We start from the raw sequence: 19,978 nt of genomic DNA on the forward strand, positions 1-19,978 counted from the left end.
TGTTTTTATTTATATTCGCTCGAAATTGTTTGTGAATGGAAAAAAAAACAAACAAATTGATGCGGCTTAATCGAACACACATTCATTTATGTTGATGAATTTTTAATTTTTTTTTTAAAGAAAAAGCTTTAGATTTCTTATTTCAACAATGAAATTTATTACTTAAACAAAACTATGCCTCTACCAAATTTAATTAAAAATTTTATTGGTAAATATTTTTTTTTTCATTTATTTTCGATTATATAATTTTTTTTCACTAATTAAGCCAATAGTCGTGATAAATTGAATCAATTATCATCGAATGGTTCGAATAAATCAATTGATTCACCATCATCATCATCATCTTCATATAAAGGTCGATATTCGTCTAGCCAAAATGGTAATTTTATCACTAGCAATAATAATGATCTTTCATCAAGCCATCAAACAAGTGCCAAACAAACGTTATCACAGATTAGTGGCCTACATTCACATAGAAATCTTAAACCATCATATCAGATGTTATTAGCTGAATCAATGTATGATCCAAACGTTACCGTACGGCTCGATTCTTGTCTAACTTGTACGTTTGATGAATGTTTTACTGTCGAACAAAATGCCGATATTCTTCTGTGTTTCGTACAATTTATGGAATCATTAGGATCACATGCCAATACAGTGATCAAATGTTTTCTTCAAACAAATTGTCTAATGTTTTTTATACAAGAAAAATTTCCTGGTGATAACGAAAATTCCTCATTTGAAAATCAAGAAGAACATGAAAATAATTATCAAAATTTCATTACTGATTTTCATCGAATATTTAATCAATTATTCGATAAAAATGATGCTTCCAATTGTGATGTTGCTGATGCTGCCCATTCGACAACAACATCCATGAAAATCGATCCAAACGTCCACTCAAAAATGATTGAATTATTCGATCATCATCATAATAATGACCAAATCATTCCAAATTATCAAAAACAACAATTATCATTTGAAATATTCGAATCGTTTCGACAATCATTAGCCGAAAAAATTGATTGTGATTATTACGAAAAATTTCTTCGTTCAAATTTTTTTCTTAAATATGAATATGAAGTATTGAATGGGAAAAAATTTCAGCTTTCCGATATCTTATTTTCACATACATTAATATCGTCAGCTTTTATGGATTTTATGGCCACTGAACGTATGAAATGTTTTGTTGATTTTTTAGTACAATATCGAAATTATCGAAAATTCTCTGGACAATATTCGGATGCTAATGCTTTATATAATAGATTTTTTAATTGTCGTGCAGCTACAATTGAAAGCTTTCTTCAGGTTTCCGAACCAATCATTGAACAATTGCAATCATCTATTGTGAATATAAAGGATCCGAAAACAGAATTTCAATCCGATTGTTTTGATCGTATAGCAAATATTCTGTTACAATATTTTTCCAAAACATATTTTCCACAATTTCTTGAAAGTAATCATTTCCTTGAATATGTACAGAATTGTGATCAAAAATTAAAATGTTCACAAAATCAAAAACAAAAATTGATAAGGCCATCAATGAAAATATTATCCAAACAATCGTCATCATCATCATCAACAACATCAAATGATATTGGAAATCATAAATTAAATTCTCTAAATATTGATCAAACAGATCTGTTATGGAATCGTGATTTAAAAGATCAATTACAATTCACCTATATTGATAAATATGGCCGTATGAATAGTACATTGGAACCAGAACCACCACGATCATCACCTGCTGTTGATCGTATAAAATTGGCACAAATTTTTCGTCGTCTATCATTTGGTAATTCGACTAATCGAATCGAATCTGAAGATGATGCATGGCGTATAGCTGAAGGTATTATCAATGATGTTTGTTCCGTTACAAATCGTCAACAACAGCAGCAACAACAACAACAACCAGAACATCCGATTGAATTTGATGATTTCAATCCATAAATGAAATGGCTCTATATTGGCCACTACTACTTCATTTACATTTATTTATGGTTTGACAAATTATTTTCGTTTTCTATTTGCAATAAAATAAAAAAAAAAATTTTTTTTTGCCTGTATAAATTATTGCAAATTTTAAAAGCTTTAATAAATATATAAAATGAAAAAATTTCAAATGGGAAAAACCAACTGAATTAGAATATATTGCTATTTGCTATAGCCAATGATTTTTGGCCAATTTTGTTAATTCATCTGATTATCCCCTCTCTCCCTCTCCCTCTCTATCTGAATTTTCCTTCACAAATAAAGGCCAATGACAGTTTGTAATCTTGTATTTACCAATTTGAGGATTGAATGAGGTAAAAACATTTTGGTCATGTTTGTTCTTCCAAAAAAATCAATCATCATCATCATCAATTTGATTATTATGATTCGTTCGTTGAATGATGGCCATAATATATACAAGTATTCATCAAAAATAATAATAATAATGATCATCATCATCATTTGAATACATCTGTCAATTTTTTTTTCTATAATGAAAAAAAAACAAAAAAAAATTGAAAAAATTTATTTTTTTTTTTTGCACAGATTGTCGTACATCGTGTATGGTAGATGATGATCGACAATCGACATTGAAAGACAAATATACAAATACACACACACACACCACACAACACCACATCACACTATACTACACAATAATTTCAACCTATACACAACAAAAAGGGGAAGAAGAAAATATAGCCAACACATATATCATCATTACAACCGGCTGAATTGATGTTCAATAATAGATTGATTGATTGATCAATAGATCGACTTTGAAAATTGATTCTTCAGATTTCACCGGTATAACAGAGATACATACAACCATGATTTGTATGTTTTGATATGTATGTGATCAAAAAAGACATTGAAATCATGAATGATTGAAACAACATGGTAGCAACAAATGAATTGGCGCCCAATAATTGATCATTTTATCTGATTGAAATTCGTGTTTTTTTTCTTCTTCTGGCATCTTTCGTTCTTCTAATATATAATTTTATTAATGATGGTGATTTGATCTGATATTTTCTGCATTTTTGTTTTCATTTGTTGAATTTGTTTTTTTCTGGAACAATTATTTTCCAAATACACACACACACACACCTGTACACCATTCGAACGTTTTGTGTTTGTGAATGTGTGACATTAGTACTCGCATCGCCATTGCCATCATTTGCGTCATCTTCATCATTTCTATCTGATTTTTCTCGTCGATTATTACCTGTGTGTGTATGTGTGGTTGATACGATGATTGTTTGTGTATGTTGTTTTGTCCACTAATTTCCTTGTTTGATGATTTTTCTTTTACAATCATCCATCAATCGATTTGATTGTGTATGTATTACACGTGTATCTTTTTTTTCTGATTCTGATGTGTCACGGATTGGTTGAAATGAAAATTCTGGTCATTATTTCCGGCTTATGATGGCAACAACAACAAAAATTGATCTCGAATTCCGATGTTGTCCTTGATCCATGAAGAAAAGAAATCTGAAGTGTGTGAATCGGAAAAACGAAAAACAAAAAATTATTATTATCATCATTAACAACAACAACAAACAAGACAAGATATAAAAAAAAACCAAATCAACAAATAAAAACCATTCATTCTTGTTCTTGTTTTTTTTCATTCACATTAATCAATTAGATTGATCTTTCTTATTTCACGTACGTTCTCATCATTGATTTATATGATGATGATTTGAATAAGTTCGTGAATCAACAATCAAACAATCTGAGAAAAAAAAATCACACTGAACAACAACAATCGATACATATCGTAAGTATTAAAAAAAATCGTTATCAATCAAAATCAAACAAATTGAATGTTGTCGAATCAACAATATCACTCGAATCGATCAAAAAAAAAAAAAAAAAAAAAAAAAATTTGGCAGTGAACCATATTGATGATTGAGAAAGTATTCAAGTTTGAATTCGAAAAATTTTTTTTTTCTTCATTTCTAAACATGTATTGCCATCTATGAACATTTAGGATAAATAATTAAAATATTTGAAACCAAAAAAAAAAAAAATTCTATAATCAATAGATTATCATAGTGATATTATCGGTACTTTTCTTTCTCTTGTAGGTGGTCACCAATGGTGATAGAATGAATGGATAGATAGATAAATATCTCATAGGATTATCTAATGGAATGTATATTTGTTTGTCTGAAAATACTAATAGTAATGTCTGTCATATATTTATAATATACAGACAGACAACTTATGTTAAATGAAATGAAATGAAAGCTTGATGATGATTTGATGCAATGATGGTGATGATGATGATGATGATGATGATGATCGGGTTTGGTTGATGGTTGATATATATTATATGTTTTGTTTTGTTTGTTTGTGCGTCCTAGATTCACTTTTACTTTTATATGAATATATATACAGTAAATAAACAAATGAATGATGAAGTTTGATGTAAGAATTGCAGAAAAAAAAATTGTTCTTAAAAATATAGCTTAAATTGTGTTATTGGCAGCCAGAATTTCGGATGATCATCATTCATCCAAAGTGATTGTTTTCATTCTCTTTCTTTCTCTTTCTCGCTCCGTGTGTGGTTGTAGAAGATTTCTCAATTCTTGAGCAATCTAAATTTTAAAGAAAAAAAAAGAATATTCGTGGTAAGTTTCATTTTTGATAAAAAAAATGATCATTTTAAAATTACCGTACATGTAGATTATATACACATAAATGCTGCTACATATTGTTTTGGGCGTGTGATTCTATTTCTTTGATGATGATGATGACGATGATGATACGAATTCATGGATTGTTAGAAATCTTACATACACACACACACACACATGTCATTTTTTTTACTTTACTTTTCTTTTCATTTATTCTTTGAATAGAATCCATTATTATTTACATCAAAATAATTGTTGTTGCCGTTGTGATTCTTCTTCTTCTTGATGTTCATGAATGCTGTTGATCTGATCTTAAAACTTTGATGACAGAATAAAATAAAAAAAAATGGATGATAAAAGTAGTAGTAGCAGTAGCAGCCAACAAACATTGTCAACAACAACAACAACATCAAATTCATATATCGAATCTATAATAGCTTTAATCATGGATTTTTGTTGCATTAATTCGGATGATGATCAATCAACATTATTGTTATCATTATCATCATCGACAATGTTGTTTATATTCTGGACAATTGTTGCATTGATTGTAGCCGTTGCAGCCAATATCTATTTGAAGATTAAAAGACGTCAAAATGATTCGTTAAAGATTGATGAAAATGAAGAATCAACAACAAAAATCAATGATGATGATGATGATCAACGATCAGATTGGATACAGAATTCAGTATCTGATCGTGAAAAATTCACCACTAAACATCATTCAATGCAATTTGGTCAATCAATTCCAAATGAACCGATTGTTAATCGTCAACAATGGATGAATGAAGTAATCAAATGGTTTCAACATACATCAAGTATGGACAATCAGTTTGTTATGGCAACAACAAATGAATGGCTTAATTCATTGAATAATAAAAGTCAACAATTGATAATCGAGGTTTGTCATTCGTGACTTTTCATTTTTCATTTATAGATATTTAAAATTGATCATATGATTTTCATGTGTGTATACATATAGAATGGTATATTTGTTGAATTTGTACAAATTGAACAATTAACTGGTGCCCAACTAAGTCAGGTTAAAATGGCCGAAGAACTTAATGAAAATCTGGTAATTTCAAAACACACATAATGTGTGAAAATAGCTTTCGAATGAAATGAAAATTATTTATCATGTATCTGTTTTTTGTTCTACTGATCAGATAACAACAATGAAAGCTACATGTGATCGTTTAATCATGCAGGTACGTGTTGCACCTGATTGTTATGGTGATCCAAATCGTTCGGCTATCTATCATATTATTATGGAACGATTTAGCTCATTGGTATGTATAGACAACATCATTCATTGTATTTATCATTCGTTCTGATCTGTTTTTTTTTTTGAAGTTAAAAGTGGTCGGTATAACTGATGAATTATTATTTGTCATACGGCCATTAGAACGGCCAGAAACAAAAGCACAAATTGAAGGTCCATTACTTGGATCGAAGAATAAATTTCAACCAGACATTATTATTAATGCTGTATTGAATGTATTCACATCCACTATATTTGATTTGAATTTTAATGAATCACATAATAAATATCATGATTTTCCACGATTGGCCACAACAGAATCAACGAAAACATCATTGACCACTGATTATAAGGTTTGTATCATTAAAGTTCATATATTTCAATTAATCAAATATTTGTTTGTTTGGGGAAAAAAATTTAGCCAAATGTAGAACGAAAATTATTGGTAAAAATAGCCAAAGCAAATGATTTACAATTAGAAAAATCAAACGGTACCGGTGCCCTTTATTGTACTATTGAATTGGATGAACCATTTCAATCGACACGTACATCGATTATTCGTCATTCACATAATGATTCACCAGAATGGGATCAACATTTTATGTTGTAAGTGTTGTTTCGATTACTGTCATTCAAATTTTCATACTAATTCTTTTTGTTTCGATCGAACAGTAATCTCAATGAAAGATCACATGAATTGCTATTCGAATTATTTGAAGAACGAAAATCGAATAAACAACAAACGGAGGATAATGATCTAATCGGTGGTATTTTCATTTTTTTTGCATCATTGTTCTCAAATATTTAATTTTAATTAAAAAATTTTTGTTTTTTTTCAGATCAAATATTAGGCAATGCTATTGTAAACATTCAGGAATTAATGTCAAATCCATCACAAACACAAACATTACGATTACAATCCGGTATGAATAATAAACAAGATATGGGAAATTTGATTGTTGAGGTAAGTGTATTTTTTTTTTTTTTTTGAATGATTGATGCGTCCATAATCTGAAAAAAATATAACAAATTTCTCACACAATAAAAAAAAATTAGTTTTTACTCATGGAACATAGCCGAAATGGATCAATTAGACTGCATGGACAACCACAACAACAACAACAATCACAACAGAATCAGGTTACAAGATCACAATCGATGACAAAGCCAAATAACAATAATAATAATAAAATCAACAATCATGATGAATCAGCATCACATCGTTCATCATCAGGTATTATCATCATCATATTATATAATACAATACACATAGGCATACTTTATTTTCCTATTTTCCCTTTTTTTCTCATACACACACACACACATTTTATTTCCATTTCCTATTTCCTATTAGATTTTTCTTCCTAAAAAAAAGATGAGATATATTTTAATTATATCATGATGATGCTTATTTATTGTCTATTTTATTTTCTCTTATCTCTTTTTTTTTGCATGTGCATGTGTCCAATCTACTTACTTTATATTTGGATCAACAAATCCCAACCAACAACCAATCAATAAATAAATATCATATATATCCATGCATGTCACACACACACACACACACACACATACACATATTCGATCTGTTGCTTGCATCTTGCCTATTTTTCATTTTTATGCCTCAAAATCTCTTCACTATATATGTGTGTTATTATTGCTTGAATTTTATTTCTGAAAATTGAATCTCTACGGCAACGGATTATCGAAAATCTGATCATCATCAATGAAAAAAAAATCATTCGAATCATAACAACAAAAAAAAACGATAAAATAATGATAAACTTATCGATAATGGAAACATATTATTCGATTTGGAAACAAAATCTGGAATTTTACCTATGATTATATCGTTCTTCAAAAAAAAATCGCTATCATCATCATCCATCATCAATAATCATATCAATCCATGATTGCATTCAAACAATTTTTTTTTGTTTTGTTTTATTTTGTTTATATGTGATTCGAATTGATTTGAAAACGGTACATTATGATTGACAACCCGAACCAACCACGAAACGTGATTCATCTAAATCTCAATCCATAACAAAAAAAATAACCACTGCCATCATTGTGATGGTATAATGAAATAATAATCATTTTAATGACCAAACGACGACAACAACAATCATCAATGATACTGATGATTTTGTGATGGTGGTCGGTCGGTTTTTTCCGTTAAAAAAAATAAAATAAAATAATCCTGCCACATCATTTTCTTCATCATCATCATCATATTCAACAATAATCATTTCAAAAAAAACCTTTCGAAAAACGAAACGAATCATCATTACACGCGTCTCAATTTCATCCTCATCTCATATATCTGTGTTTCTATATAATTGAATCGCGCGACAAACTGAAATTCACAACAACAACAACAACGACGACGACGAAAAAATTTCCTCGAAAATACAAAAAAAAATATAACGGGATATCCTCTTTCTTATTTTGTGTTCGGATTTTTACCGATAATCTGATCTCTCTTTCTTTCATCGATCGTATTGATTGAAAAAAATCGATATTTTTTCCTCATTGATCATCTAAAAATTTAATGATTCAAATGTTTATGCCTAAATAAACAAATTTCTCTCTCAAATTTTCATCAAAAAAAAAATCAAATAGATGGACATCATCATGAACATCGTCAACGATGGTCAATAGGATCGGCATTGACAACAGCAACATTAACTGATTATTTTGATGTTGATTATAATGATAACAGTTTAGCTTTCATCACGGATGATGGGGAATATTTTTATCGCAATAATCATCATAAAAATCATCATCATCATGATCATAATAATTGGGATCGCCAATCGAAATCATCATCATCATTTTTGACAACACTTGAAATCGATACGATACCTAATATTGAGACAATCATATCGAAATGCAATAACATCGACGATTTACTACAGTCTAATTTTAAATGTAATTTTTTTCTCCTAATTTAATTGTGTTTGTTTTTGTGTGTGTGTGTGTGTGTATTTGTGTCTTGTCTTTCTGTTTGTCTCTTTTTCTGCGTTTTTTTTAATTTTATGAAAAATGACAAAAAATTCAAACACAAACAATATGATCCGTGATATTGAACATCCGGAATCCATTAGCTCGAATAGCCCAACATTGAAATCATCCAAAATCGATAATAATGATGATGATAATGATGATTGGAATAATCCTGAGAAACGATTATCACTTTATTCACAATTATCACTCGAAAGTATTGATAGCCATTTAGATGTTGTGGATAATTGTACATTTAATGACCAACAACGACAAGTTGTCGAGCAATCAGAATCTGTAATCGCATCAATGATGGAACGAGTTCAAATATCAGCCATTGAATTACCGGTTGATCCACCTACAATACAATCATCACAAATGATTGTTGTTAATGACCAAGAAAAGCGAAAAGAATCTAAGCCATTGAAAAGACGATCATCGTATCTACAGTCATTGATTCCAATACGATTACAACATCCAACAACAACACCTACACCAACATTGACACCATCACCACAACTATCTATTCGAGCAAACATCCGTTATGATAACAGCAACAACATTAATGAAAATATATCGAAAGCTAAATCCGATACACAATTATTTTTCTGTCTTTATGATGATGATTATAGCTACTATTATGGTGATGATCAATTTGGCATAGGCAATGAATCAGATCGTCAATTGAATCAATGTAGACGTCATTGTTCCACTATTATCAATACATCATCATCATTATCAGCAAATGGATTAAAAGTACCAGAATCGAATAAAATAACGACCAACGCCAGCAAACGAAATAGTCAGATTCGTGCTAGTTTCTATGAAAAATGGCTTGGCATTAATAATAATAAAAATAAACGACAACAACAATCAACACCTCCACCATGTTCATCAATGTCGACGACTTCATCATCATCATCATCATCGGCTACAGATTCGATGAAAAGAAAATTTAAATTTCGTTATAGTAGTAAAGTATCAAGAAAAATTGCTGAACGTTTACATGTTAACAGTAATAATAATGAAAATGATGATGACTGGCATCGTACGAAAAGGGAAAAATCATCATCAACACCATTACGATCATGTTCACTCCGTTATCGAGCTTCTGAACCAGCTATCAATAATTGTTCATCATCAAGTTCATCGTTAAGCCGTAAATGTCGACGAAATGGATTCATAAAACAATATGATGATTATGATTACTATAATATCGGTTCGCATAAGAGAGATTCACAAAAACCTAATCATATGCCTTTCATGCTGATTTCAAATTTTTTCCTGAATCCTCATAATCATTAGTTTTTTTTATTGAAACGAATTTTTTATTTTCTTTCTTTTCCAAATAGCTGTTCAACAATCTGTACAGGAAGATCCAGGCTATAATTCGGGTGAAAATGGTCATTCAACATTACGATCATTAACAGATGAACAGAAACGAATTGCCGCTGCCAATGAACAATCAGCCAGGATATCGGCTACATTGGATAAACGAAATTCAGGTAAAATTGTTATTGAATGTTTAAGGAACTGTCGGAATTCAAATTTTTTTTTAACATTACGTCTTCATTGATTAGATTCTCGTCCACCACGTGATAAATCTTTATTGCGAAACATAAAGAAACGATTTAGTTTCAATAGACGATCAAAATCAGTGGATAGAAATCTTGGTAAACGAGCGGTTGCCAACGGTGATGATGATGATGACGATTTTGATGATGATTATAATGACGGTCAACGTGGTCATGGAATGGAAAGAGCAAGATCGGTACCCGGTTCACGTGAAACATCTATGCCCAAAGAAAGCAATATCCAACAACAAGAACCACGTATTAAGGAAAGTTTTGGCAATTTAAGTCAAACATCTACACGAACATTTATGCATGAAGATTCTGTACTGATAATGGAATGTAATGAAAAAGGAATGATTAAACATTTTGTTGTACCAACTGAGGATGTGGATAAAGCTCGTCATGATTTGAAACGACGTAAAGGCACCAAACTTCATCTGTATAAAGATCATTTGTTTATTGCACGACATGTACCATCATCAAGATTATGTCAAATTTGTGGTAAAAAATTTGCATTTCGTCTTGGTAAACAAGCCTATCAATGTCGTGGTAAGTGTTTTTTTGAAAAATTTACTATTTGAACATGATAAACATTTTTTTCAAATAAAAACAACAACAAATTTAGATTGTGGCCTAATTTGTCATAAACCATGTCATGTTCATGTAGAAACTAGATGTTTTTCATCAAGTATTGCTGCATTGAATCTTGAATTAATTGATGGTGGTGATCAACATCAATTTACATTGCAACGTAATAATAATAATAACAACAACAATAATAATAATAATAATACCAATGTAATGGCTGTACCAGAATTGAAAATTACCGACACTGAACCGGATAATTATATCATCACCAACAATAACAATAATAATAATAATTCGATTAATCGTTGAGCATTTAAAATTCATATCGACAAAAAAAAATGATAAAAAACAACGAAATATATTTCTTTTATTTATCTTTCATCATCACGCATCTTATAATCACACAATTTTTTACCATTTATTAATTATTATTGATTATTGATTGATTGATTGATTGATTGATGATATTCAAAGTTTCATGAATTGTGTACATCACATCGCTAAGTTTAACGCATCTTATAATCACACAATTTTTTACCATTTATTAATTATTATTGATTATTGATTGATTGATTGATATTGATGATTTTCATTCATTATATAAAACAAAACAATAACAAAAACAAAACTAAACAAAAACGTATCGATTGAAACTCTCATCGTATTGCCAAACTTGAAACATTGATTCAACCAATGAAATTCAAAGTTTCAATTGAATTGTGTACACGTGTTTCTTCACATCGCTAAGTTTAACCGATTTTTTTTCGAATTTATATCACAAATTTAAAATTGCAACAAATTGCAATAAAATGAAAATTCTTCACATGTGCAAATGTGATTCCTATTTGTTGAAATGAAAAATAATGATGAATGTAAGTGTGTGTGTGAGTGTTTGTGTGCTTAAGAAAAAATTTGGTTTTCGAATATCGAAATAATGAAGGACGTGTGGAAACCATGCATATTTCAGACATTTGGTTCATCATCTATAAATGTTGATGATGGTGTTTCTATGGTTGGTGATGGTGGTGATGGTGGTACCGTTATCGTTTTTGTTTGGTTTATTGTCGTATCCGTCGTTGTTATTGTTGTTGTTGTTGTTGATGAGGTTGAATTGGTTTGTCGAATGTTTAATTGATATGGTTGACTTGATAATAGATGCCATGCTTCACGATTATCAGTAACACCATTTAATAATATTTTCATTGGCGATGGTCCTAGCTTAGCGAATGCCTGATAAACTGGCAAACAAATCGTATCGATAAATGACATTTGCATTTTAGGTAATTCATCTTTTTTCTCACGATTCATCATATCCTAAAATAATGAGATAAATGATGATGGATTTAAATGATAAAGTCAATGATATTTATTGATTTTACTTACAATTGGTTCAATATTTAAGTTGTTCTTTTTCAATATCACCTTGTTGATAGAATTCACTAGCGACTAGTTCGGCAACCACTTTTTGTGTTTGCCTACAAAAATAAAATATTGGTAATAAATTAATTTAAAATTTAAATTTTCAAAAAAAAAAAATAAAATAAAAATAAAAACAAACCATGGTTTCGTAATGGCAGCTATATCACAACAAGTCATTAACATTGATCGTAATAATGAACGATTATTCTCATCGGACCAATCACGTTGGCCAGTGGTTTTCATTTGTTCGACTAGTTGAAAAAATTTATCACGTTTACGAAAATAAACAGCCAAATCGGTGGCTAATATAGCTTCTTCCAATACGTATACAACTCGACGATATTCTTGTGGTGAAAGATTGCTCCATATTTGATTGCCCTATTGATGGATTTCAAAAATAATTTTCGAATAACCAGAAAAAGTATAACAATTTACCTGACTATTGAGTATCATTAATGATTGATCAAAATGATGATGTTCCAATGTACTTGTTGAATACAATTGTGCAAGTGGTGAACCGGTTTTTATTTGAAATGAATTATTTGTACCACGATGATCAAGATCATGACAAAGACAAGCAACTATTAATGCCATTGTTTCAAGTTCACCCAAAACAAAACACATGTCTGAATTCTATGATGAGAAAATAAAACATTCAAAAAATAAATTGAAATTAAAATTAAAAAAAAAAATTTTTTTTCAAAACTTACAACAAATATTGCAAACATCATCTGTGCAACATTAAATGCATGTCGCCAATTATGATATAAAACTGGACGATAATTTTTTCGTACACTTAGAATCCATTTACAAAGTACTTTATAATCAATATGAAAACGTTCAATTAGATCTAAATCAATAAACATTCGTATACAAGCTTTTATCATTTGATCTTCATTCAAACTAAAATCATCAAATCGTAGACTAGATAATGAAAGACTGCTTGTAGATGGTATTAACATTCGCTATATTGATGAATAAAATCAATTGTAATTTTTTTTTTTTTGCAGAAATTAAATCATTGAATAACTTACGGCAAATTTTGATGCTTCATGTTCACTTGCCAATGCATGATATGATAATAATTCTAACGTAACTTTTTGTTTAGCCATTGATTTAACGGCTTTTTCAAATTTATGTGTGTTTTCGATACCCATACCGGAAAATATGGCAAATGCTTCAAATAGATTTTCATCATTCTTATTAAATGGACGACCATTCAATTTATTCACCAATTGTGCGACACCAATTATTTTTCTTGTTGCATTACGGATAGGCATACAAAGTATACTTTTATGTCGAAATCTATTGCCATCATCAACATTATTATTATCGCCATAATTATCATCATCTTGATCATCGACGATTGGATCAAAACGACAATCATTATAAGCATCGGCAATATTCAATGTTTCGCCCGTTGTAGCTACATAACCAGTTATACCGATATTGATTGGAAATCGACCTTCAAATGGTGTTTTTTGATTCTTTTCAAAATCAATTTGTTCCAAATCTTTGGCTTGCAAATCAAATACACGATAAAAACTACGTGTAGCCATTGTAACTTGATTAACTTGTAGTTCATAATTTGATTCCAAACAACTTGATCCATTACTACTTGGACAATCAGATAATGGACTTCGATCTGATGAATAATTACTCGCAGTTTGTTGTGCATTTAGATGTAGATGTTTCGATGTTGGCGAATCATCATGACTAATTTTTGTTGAATTTGAATTCATAGCTAAAATAAAATCATCATTTTCATCATCATCATTATCATCACATTCAAGCAACATAATTTGACAACGTTCACATTGTAATAATGATAGAATATGTATCAGAATACGGTAGATAATATTTTCAATATTTGATTGTTTTTCAAATACCATTCTGGCCAGATCTAACAATACCTGATTACGTTTATTCTCTAACTGTGATCGTTCATAAACTTGTGCATTTCGTAAACCAATACCACAGAATTGTAGATATTTTACAAAAACATTTTCATCATTCTTATCAAAACATTTGGAATCTTTTTTGTTGATCACCTGTGCTACGCCCATCACTTCACCATCAATATCAAATATAGGATTACATAACATATTACATGTTTTATAACCAGTTTTTTGATCAATTGTATCGGTAAAACGTGAATCCTGATAACAATCTGGAATGTTTGCCGCTTCACCAGTTTCGGCTACATGACCAACAATGCCTGTGCCCCATGGGATAATGATTTCTTCATTTTTAGACACTTGTTCAATGGTCGATTGTCCACAAACATCAAACAATTGACTAACCAAATATCTGTACATAATTCAAGAAAAAAATAAAGAAAGATAAAAACAAAAATAAGAAAATCCAAATAATATGTTCGTAATATATTATCTTGAAATTCTATATGCCTTCAAGACATTAATTATTGAAAAATGCAATCGGAACGACGAATAACAACAACAACAACAACAACAACAAATTCCTATTAACATCAATGGGAAACATAATAATAATGGTGGTTTCATTTGAAATTCTTCGCCTCATTATTATTATTATTATTATATTCTATTGAATTCGAATAAAGAATCAAATATTCGACCATCTCTCAGTGAATCATTGCCAAACAATCAAATTGAAATGTAATGTTTCTCTCTCTCTCTCTCTCTCTTTGTCTCTCTCTCTCTGTTACTTCATCCTTAACTATTATTTTATTGTTCAAATGAAATGACTAAAATTTGCAATTGAATTCAATATGCCTTCGGTCATATATGTTGGGCACATCAGTGGAACTTTTGAGTTGAAAAAAACTAATGAATTCCATATGTCAGTAGCTAGGTAGAACCAAAAAAAAAGATAGATCTATTCATCAAAATTATTTCTTACCTATTTTCGATTTCATCTTTTTCGCCTCTTACCTATATATAAGATAAATGAATGAATGAAAACAAAAATGTTTCATTTTAGTATAAGAAAACAAAACGAAATGAATTCATTTGAAATTAAATAAATTTAACGTACCAAAAATAGTGAACAACGATCAGCTTGTGTCAATATGCTAACATTTTTCAATATCTTATGACATAATGATTTTACATCCAAATCATTACAAATATCTTTGACTAATTCAAATATTAATTCACATTCATCAGTACTATTGGATTCTAATTGTTCACGTGAACGTAATGATATGATTGATGCACGTGGTCGTGGCCGTTGGTCGATTACCAAATGATCCGGATGCATGAAAAAGATCTGAAGAATCACTGGCTGTTATGGAATTTTCTCTACCCATATTATCTTGAAGTGATAAAAATGTTAACATTCCATCACAAGTAGTCGATACCATTGGTCGTAGATAACCACCACCACTTGCCTCAAATTCATGTGCAGATATTTTTCGTACCGGTGTATTTGCACCTGAATCTGGGGCCGCCGCCACCGCTCCTGCTGCTGTTGGTGATGTTGATGATGATGCTGCCAATGATGATGTATTATTCTGATTATTCGGAAATAATGTTCCTATAAAAAAGACAAAGTTTTAGAAAATTAAATCGTAGAATTAATAAATTACCATCATCATCATCATCATCACCTTCATCATGAATGAATTTTTTGAAATTAATTCTTCATACAATTTTTATTGTTTCATAAATTATTTTTATCGAAAAAACTTATTCTTAAACTGACTAAACTAAACTACTTTTCAACCAAATGAACAGACACACAACTTAGTGAAGCATAGAGAAGAAAATGTTCAATAAACCAAAAATGGGCAATCAAATTATAATTGCAAACTAGGAATAAATTGATGAAAAAAAAAATTTCCCATCATCATCATCATCATCGTAATTCATTTCATTCCTATAGACACACGTTCATAAATAAAACACAGTCTACACTTACCCATTGTAGATGCTGAATGTGTAACAAGCCATTTATCAATAATCGAACGTGATACTTTACGTATAACATAACTATTTACAAAATCGGGATGTTCGTCTAGCCAATCCTAAATTATTTGTTGAATTATATTGAATAAAATAAATATTCGATTAGAAACTATAAAAAAAAACCATTATCATCATCAATCGATAATACCTCAATTTTATTCGATTCATTATCGATATCATCACCATTCAATTGTTGTTGTTGTTGTTGTTCATATGATAATTTTCTATGATGATGATGATGATGATGATTTAATAATTTTGAATCAACATGATTCATTGATTTTATCGTTTTTGTTGCTATCATTGTCATTGTTGATTTTGAATCATTATCCATTGTCATCATTGACGATTGTTGTTGATGTTCAACATTATTATTATTATTAGCTGATCGACGTGTTAATGATGAAGACGAAGACAATGTACTTATACCACCACCACCATCATTTGTGGTCGATAAAGACGTAGGCACTTTTGTATTGGACGTTGTGGTTGTTGCTGATGCTGATGATGATGATGTATTATTACTACGAGGATGCCAACCTTAATTGAAAAAAAATTAAAATTAAAAAAAAAGTTTAGTATTATTCAATTCTAATGGAGATATGTTAAAAATATTCATTATGATGATGAAATAAGTTAAAACGAAATCTTTCACTCTCACTTTTCTTATCCATTCCTTTTGAATTTCTATTTCCGAAAAGGAAATTCGAATTCCAATCAAAAAAAAAAAAAAAAAAAAATACTCGCTCACCAGGTGGCCATAATGGACGCCATAATGCCGATGCTATTGTTGGACAGATTTTAACATTATTATTATGCGAATGAATTGTATGTGTTTGATCGTGATGATGATGATGATGATGATGACGATGATTTATGGAAATATTTGAACAATATGTTTGCGAATCATTATTAATCAACGTTGGATTATTAATCGATTTTTCCATAATATTATGATCAGAATTATTATTATTACTATTGAATGATAAACGGGTTCGATTATTACTACTACTACTACCACTATTAATTGTTGATGATATTGGCAAAAGATTATGTCGTCGTTTGAATAAACTTTTCCGTTTTGGAGTATGAATAACAGTTTTCGTTGATGTTGATTTTTGATCATCAGCGGACAATTTTTCATCATCACCATCATCATCACCATTATTATTATTCATCATCATATTTGTAGCCGAATTAGAATCTGAATTTGTTCGATTAACATCAGTATCGATTGTATCGACTGGTACTAATAAACGATTTGAATCATTGATCACCGTCATCATAATCATTGATGATGATTGTTGCTTTTGTTGTTGTTGTTGTTGTTGTCGTTGTTGTTGTTGGCCACTACCGTTACGTGACGATGATGATTGTTGATGACAGAGTTGATCAATTTTAGTTACTTTACGAATATAACCAAGCATCGTTGTAGTATATTATATATTTGTCATCAATCAATTGATACAGAATAATAATAAAAAAAAACTCGAATAAACGAATCGAATCTAAAATGTTGCAAGTTTGACTGAATTTATTTTGGACAACGGCCAGAAAATATAGAAACCATTTTTTTCATTTCAATTGTATGTATGTATGTATCATGTGTATATTATTATTATTGATGATTAATTTTCAATCTTAAAAATGTCATCATCATAGCCAGAATTTCAGAATTAATTTATTGTGTGTTCAAAAAATTGAAATTGACGAACAAATATATGAGAATGATGGCGTGTCCAAACATGAAACAAAATGAAAATGAAAAATGAACAAAAAACAAACAATAAAAAAAAATGTCATGAAGAAATTGAAATGATGAACTTTTACTGACATAAATGAAGAATGGGACACAGAACAACACCCAATTGATTACAATTACGTATGTCGTAGTTGTCGTTATCGTTGTAGTCGTCGTCGTCGTCATTCGTTCTCGTTGAATGATTGTTATTCAAACAAATGAATGAAATTTTATTTTTCAACAAACCGAACTAACCAACCAACTTATCAACCGACCAACGTGTTTCATCAATCGAATCCAGAATACAATATATGACAATTGATAATCAATGATTATGATGATGATGATGATGATGTATCCATATATATATATATTCAACAAGATTGCTGGTTTTTTCAAACTCACAAAAAAAAATAATTGATAAAACAGAATCACGATAAAAGAACAGAATTGAACAGAATGTAGTAGTGAATTGCTACCTATACTTTTTACACAATGTGTGTGGTGTGTGTGTGTGTGTGTTTGTCCGATGGATATGGAGCGCAACTCCATCAATTTATATATAGATATATATTCGAACACACAAAGAATGATGATGATGATGATGATGATTATGAAACTAAACAAGAGCGCCAACTCTGTCAGTCATTCCATTCCATTCATTCATTCATTCCATCTATTCAGTCAGTCAGTAAGTGTCTATGCCACCGGTATTCCGTTTTTGATGTTGATCGATTGTTTTGTTTTTTTTAAATGATAATGATAATGATCACCAATACAAACATACATAGCATATATAATACACACATATTAAACAGAAAAAGAAATGGACACACATTCTGCTGATCAACCGGTAATGGGTGACATCAACATGGTCGTCGCCGTTATCGATGCAAACAATAAAAAAAAACAAGAATCATTTGAAAACAAACAAACAAACAAACAGAGAAAAAAACTGATCAATTGGAAAAATTGTCTGATATTTCTGGATCAGTTTTTTTTTCCAACTGAAAAAAAATTGATTACTTTCTTTTTTTTTATCTCTCTAACCGGGTCCATATGTGTCCACATTTCGTTCGTTCGTTCGTTCGTTCATTTTTTTTTTTTTTGTAATTGTGAAAAAAAAGACTAAACATTTTATGTGGGCTGTATGTCGAAGAAGAAGAAGAAAAAAAAACAGTTAAACAATAGTGGTGAATAAAATTTCGAATACCTGGCCATCCATCCATTCATTCATTTTTTTTTTGAACAAAACAAGACCCAGAAAAATGAAAAAAAATGAATTTTTAGAATTCTCAAGAAAAACACACACACACACACACACGCAAACAGGGACAGAAAAAAAAATGATTGAAAATTTTCATTTCCGTTGATTTCGTTTACATAACCTAAACTTACCTCTGCTGCTACTACACAGTTTCGATGATGATTTAAAAAAAAAATTCACAACGAAAAAAAAAATGTCAAAATTCAATAATGATGCCGAGTGATGATGATGATAAAAATATCGAATGATTGTCGGAAATTTTATTTAAAAAAAAAAAAATTTAAATTTTCGCGATTCAAATCAACAATTTAAAAAAAATAAGAAAAAAAAATCGAGTAAACAAATAAATAAACATCCGATTTGAACTGGAAAAAAAAAAAAGATGAAAGAAGAAAAATAGATGCGGCTGCTTGTTGTTGTTGTTGTTGTTGTTTGAATGTTCAAATTTCATTGAAAAAAAGCCCCAAAAGATTTCATCATCATCATCAACATCATCAGACTTGAAAGAAAAAAAAATTATTTTTTTTCAGAT

At 29.7% G+C, this 19,978-nt stretch overlaps 3 protein-coding genes across 9 annotated transcripts; 2 read left to right on the forward strand and 1 right to left on the reverse strand.

The window, feature by feature from the left end:
• Positions 1–39: 39 nt before the first annotated feature.
• pkaap (A-kinase anchoring protein pkaap) lies at positions 40–2,070 on the forward strand. Its single transcript, XM_047060216.2, has 2 exons — positions 40–208; positions 266–2,070. Exons 1-2 carry the CDS (start codon positions 175–177, stop codon positions 1,948–1,950), a joined length of 1,719 nt encoding a protein of 572 aa, XP_046916172.2. The 5' UTR covers positions 40–174; the 3' UTR covers positions 1,951–2,070.
• A 563-nt stretch (positions 2,071–2,633) lies between these two features.
• LOC124496672 (uncharacterized) lies at positions 2,634–11,450 on the forward strand. Of its 7 annotated transcripts, none has more exons than XM_075732404.1 (13): positions 2,634–3,778; positions 4,866–5,541; positions 5,623–5,715; positions 5,807–5,929; positions 5,994–6,254; positions 6,323–6,507; positions 6,574–6,668; positions 6,741–6,865; positions 6,958–7,135; positions 8,527–8,835; positions 10,260–10,412; positions 10,488–11,030; positions 11,107–11,450. In XM_075732404.1, the coding sequence occupies exons 2-13, from the start codon at positions 4,987–4,989 to the stop codon at positions 11,376–11,378; spliced, it is 2,892 nt and encodes a 963-aa protein (XP_075588519.1). In that variant the 5' UTR covers positions 2,634–3,778; positions 4,866–4,986; the 3' UTR covers positions 11,379–11,450. The 7 variants fall into 7 exon arrangements, with proteins under 7 accessions (XP_075588519.1, XP_075588523.1, XP_075588522.1 ...); XM_075732407.1 differs by having other exon boundaries at positions 3,483–3,778; positions 6,574–6,665; XM_075732406.1 differs by lacking the exon at positions 2,634–3,778 and adding an exon at positions 4,289–4,634 and having other exon boundaries at positions 6,574–6,665.
• A 138-nt stretch (positions 11,451–11,588) lies between these two features.
• On the reverse strand, positions 11,589–17,917 carry LOC124496782 (cGMP-specific 3',5'-cyclic phosphodiesterase). The gene is given in 13 exon segments (XM_075732403.1): positions 11,589–12,383; positions 12,453–12,470; positions 12,472–12,544; positions 12,628–12,866; positions 12,924–13,121; positions 13,199–13,453; positions 13,523–14,798; positions 15,372–15,403; positions 15,507–15,701; positions 15,703–16,007; positions 16,392–16,497; positions 16,587–16,978; positions 17,190–17,917. Coding segments are annotated over 13 exon segments (4,116 nt in total). The 5' UTR covers positions 17,866–17,917; the 3' UTR covers positions 11,589–12,032.
• Positions 17,918–19,978: the final 2,061 nt, after the last annotated feature.

The sequence above is a fragment of the Dermatophagoides farinae genome, chromosome 7, assembly GCF_024713945.1.
Source record: "Dermatophagoides farinae isolate YC_2012a chromosome 7, ASM2471394v1, whole genome shotgun sequence".
NCBI lineage: Eukaryota > Metazoa > Arthropoda > Arachnida > Sarcoptiformes > Pyroglyphidae > Dermatophagoides > Dermatophagoides farinae.

Coding starts and splice junctions, on each gene's coding strand:
- pkaap (XM_047060216.2), top strand. CDS start 175: ATGCCTCTACCAAATTTAATTAAAAATTTTATTG. Junction 209..265: donor TTTAATTAAAAATTTTATTG/GTAAATATTTTT, acceptor TCACTAATTAAG/CCAATAGTCGTGATAAATTG.
- LOC124496672 (XM_075732404.1), top strand. CDS start 4,987: ATGGATGATAAAAGTAGTAGTAGCAGTAGCAGCCAACAAACATTGTCA. Junction 5,930..5,993: donor TGGAACGATTTAGCTCATTG/GTATGTATAGAC, acceptor TTTTTTTTGAAG/TTAAAAGTGGTCGGTATAAC. Junction 10,413..10,487: donor ATTGGATAAACGAAATTCAG/GTAAAATTGTTA, acceptor TTCATTGATTAG/ATTCTCGTCCACCACGTGAT.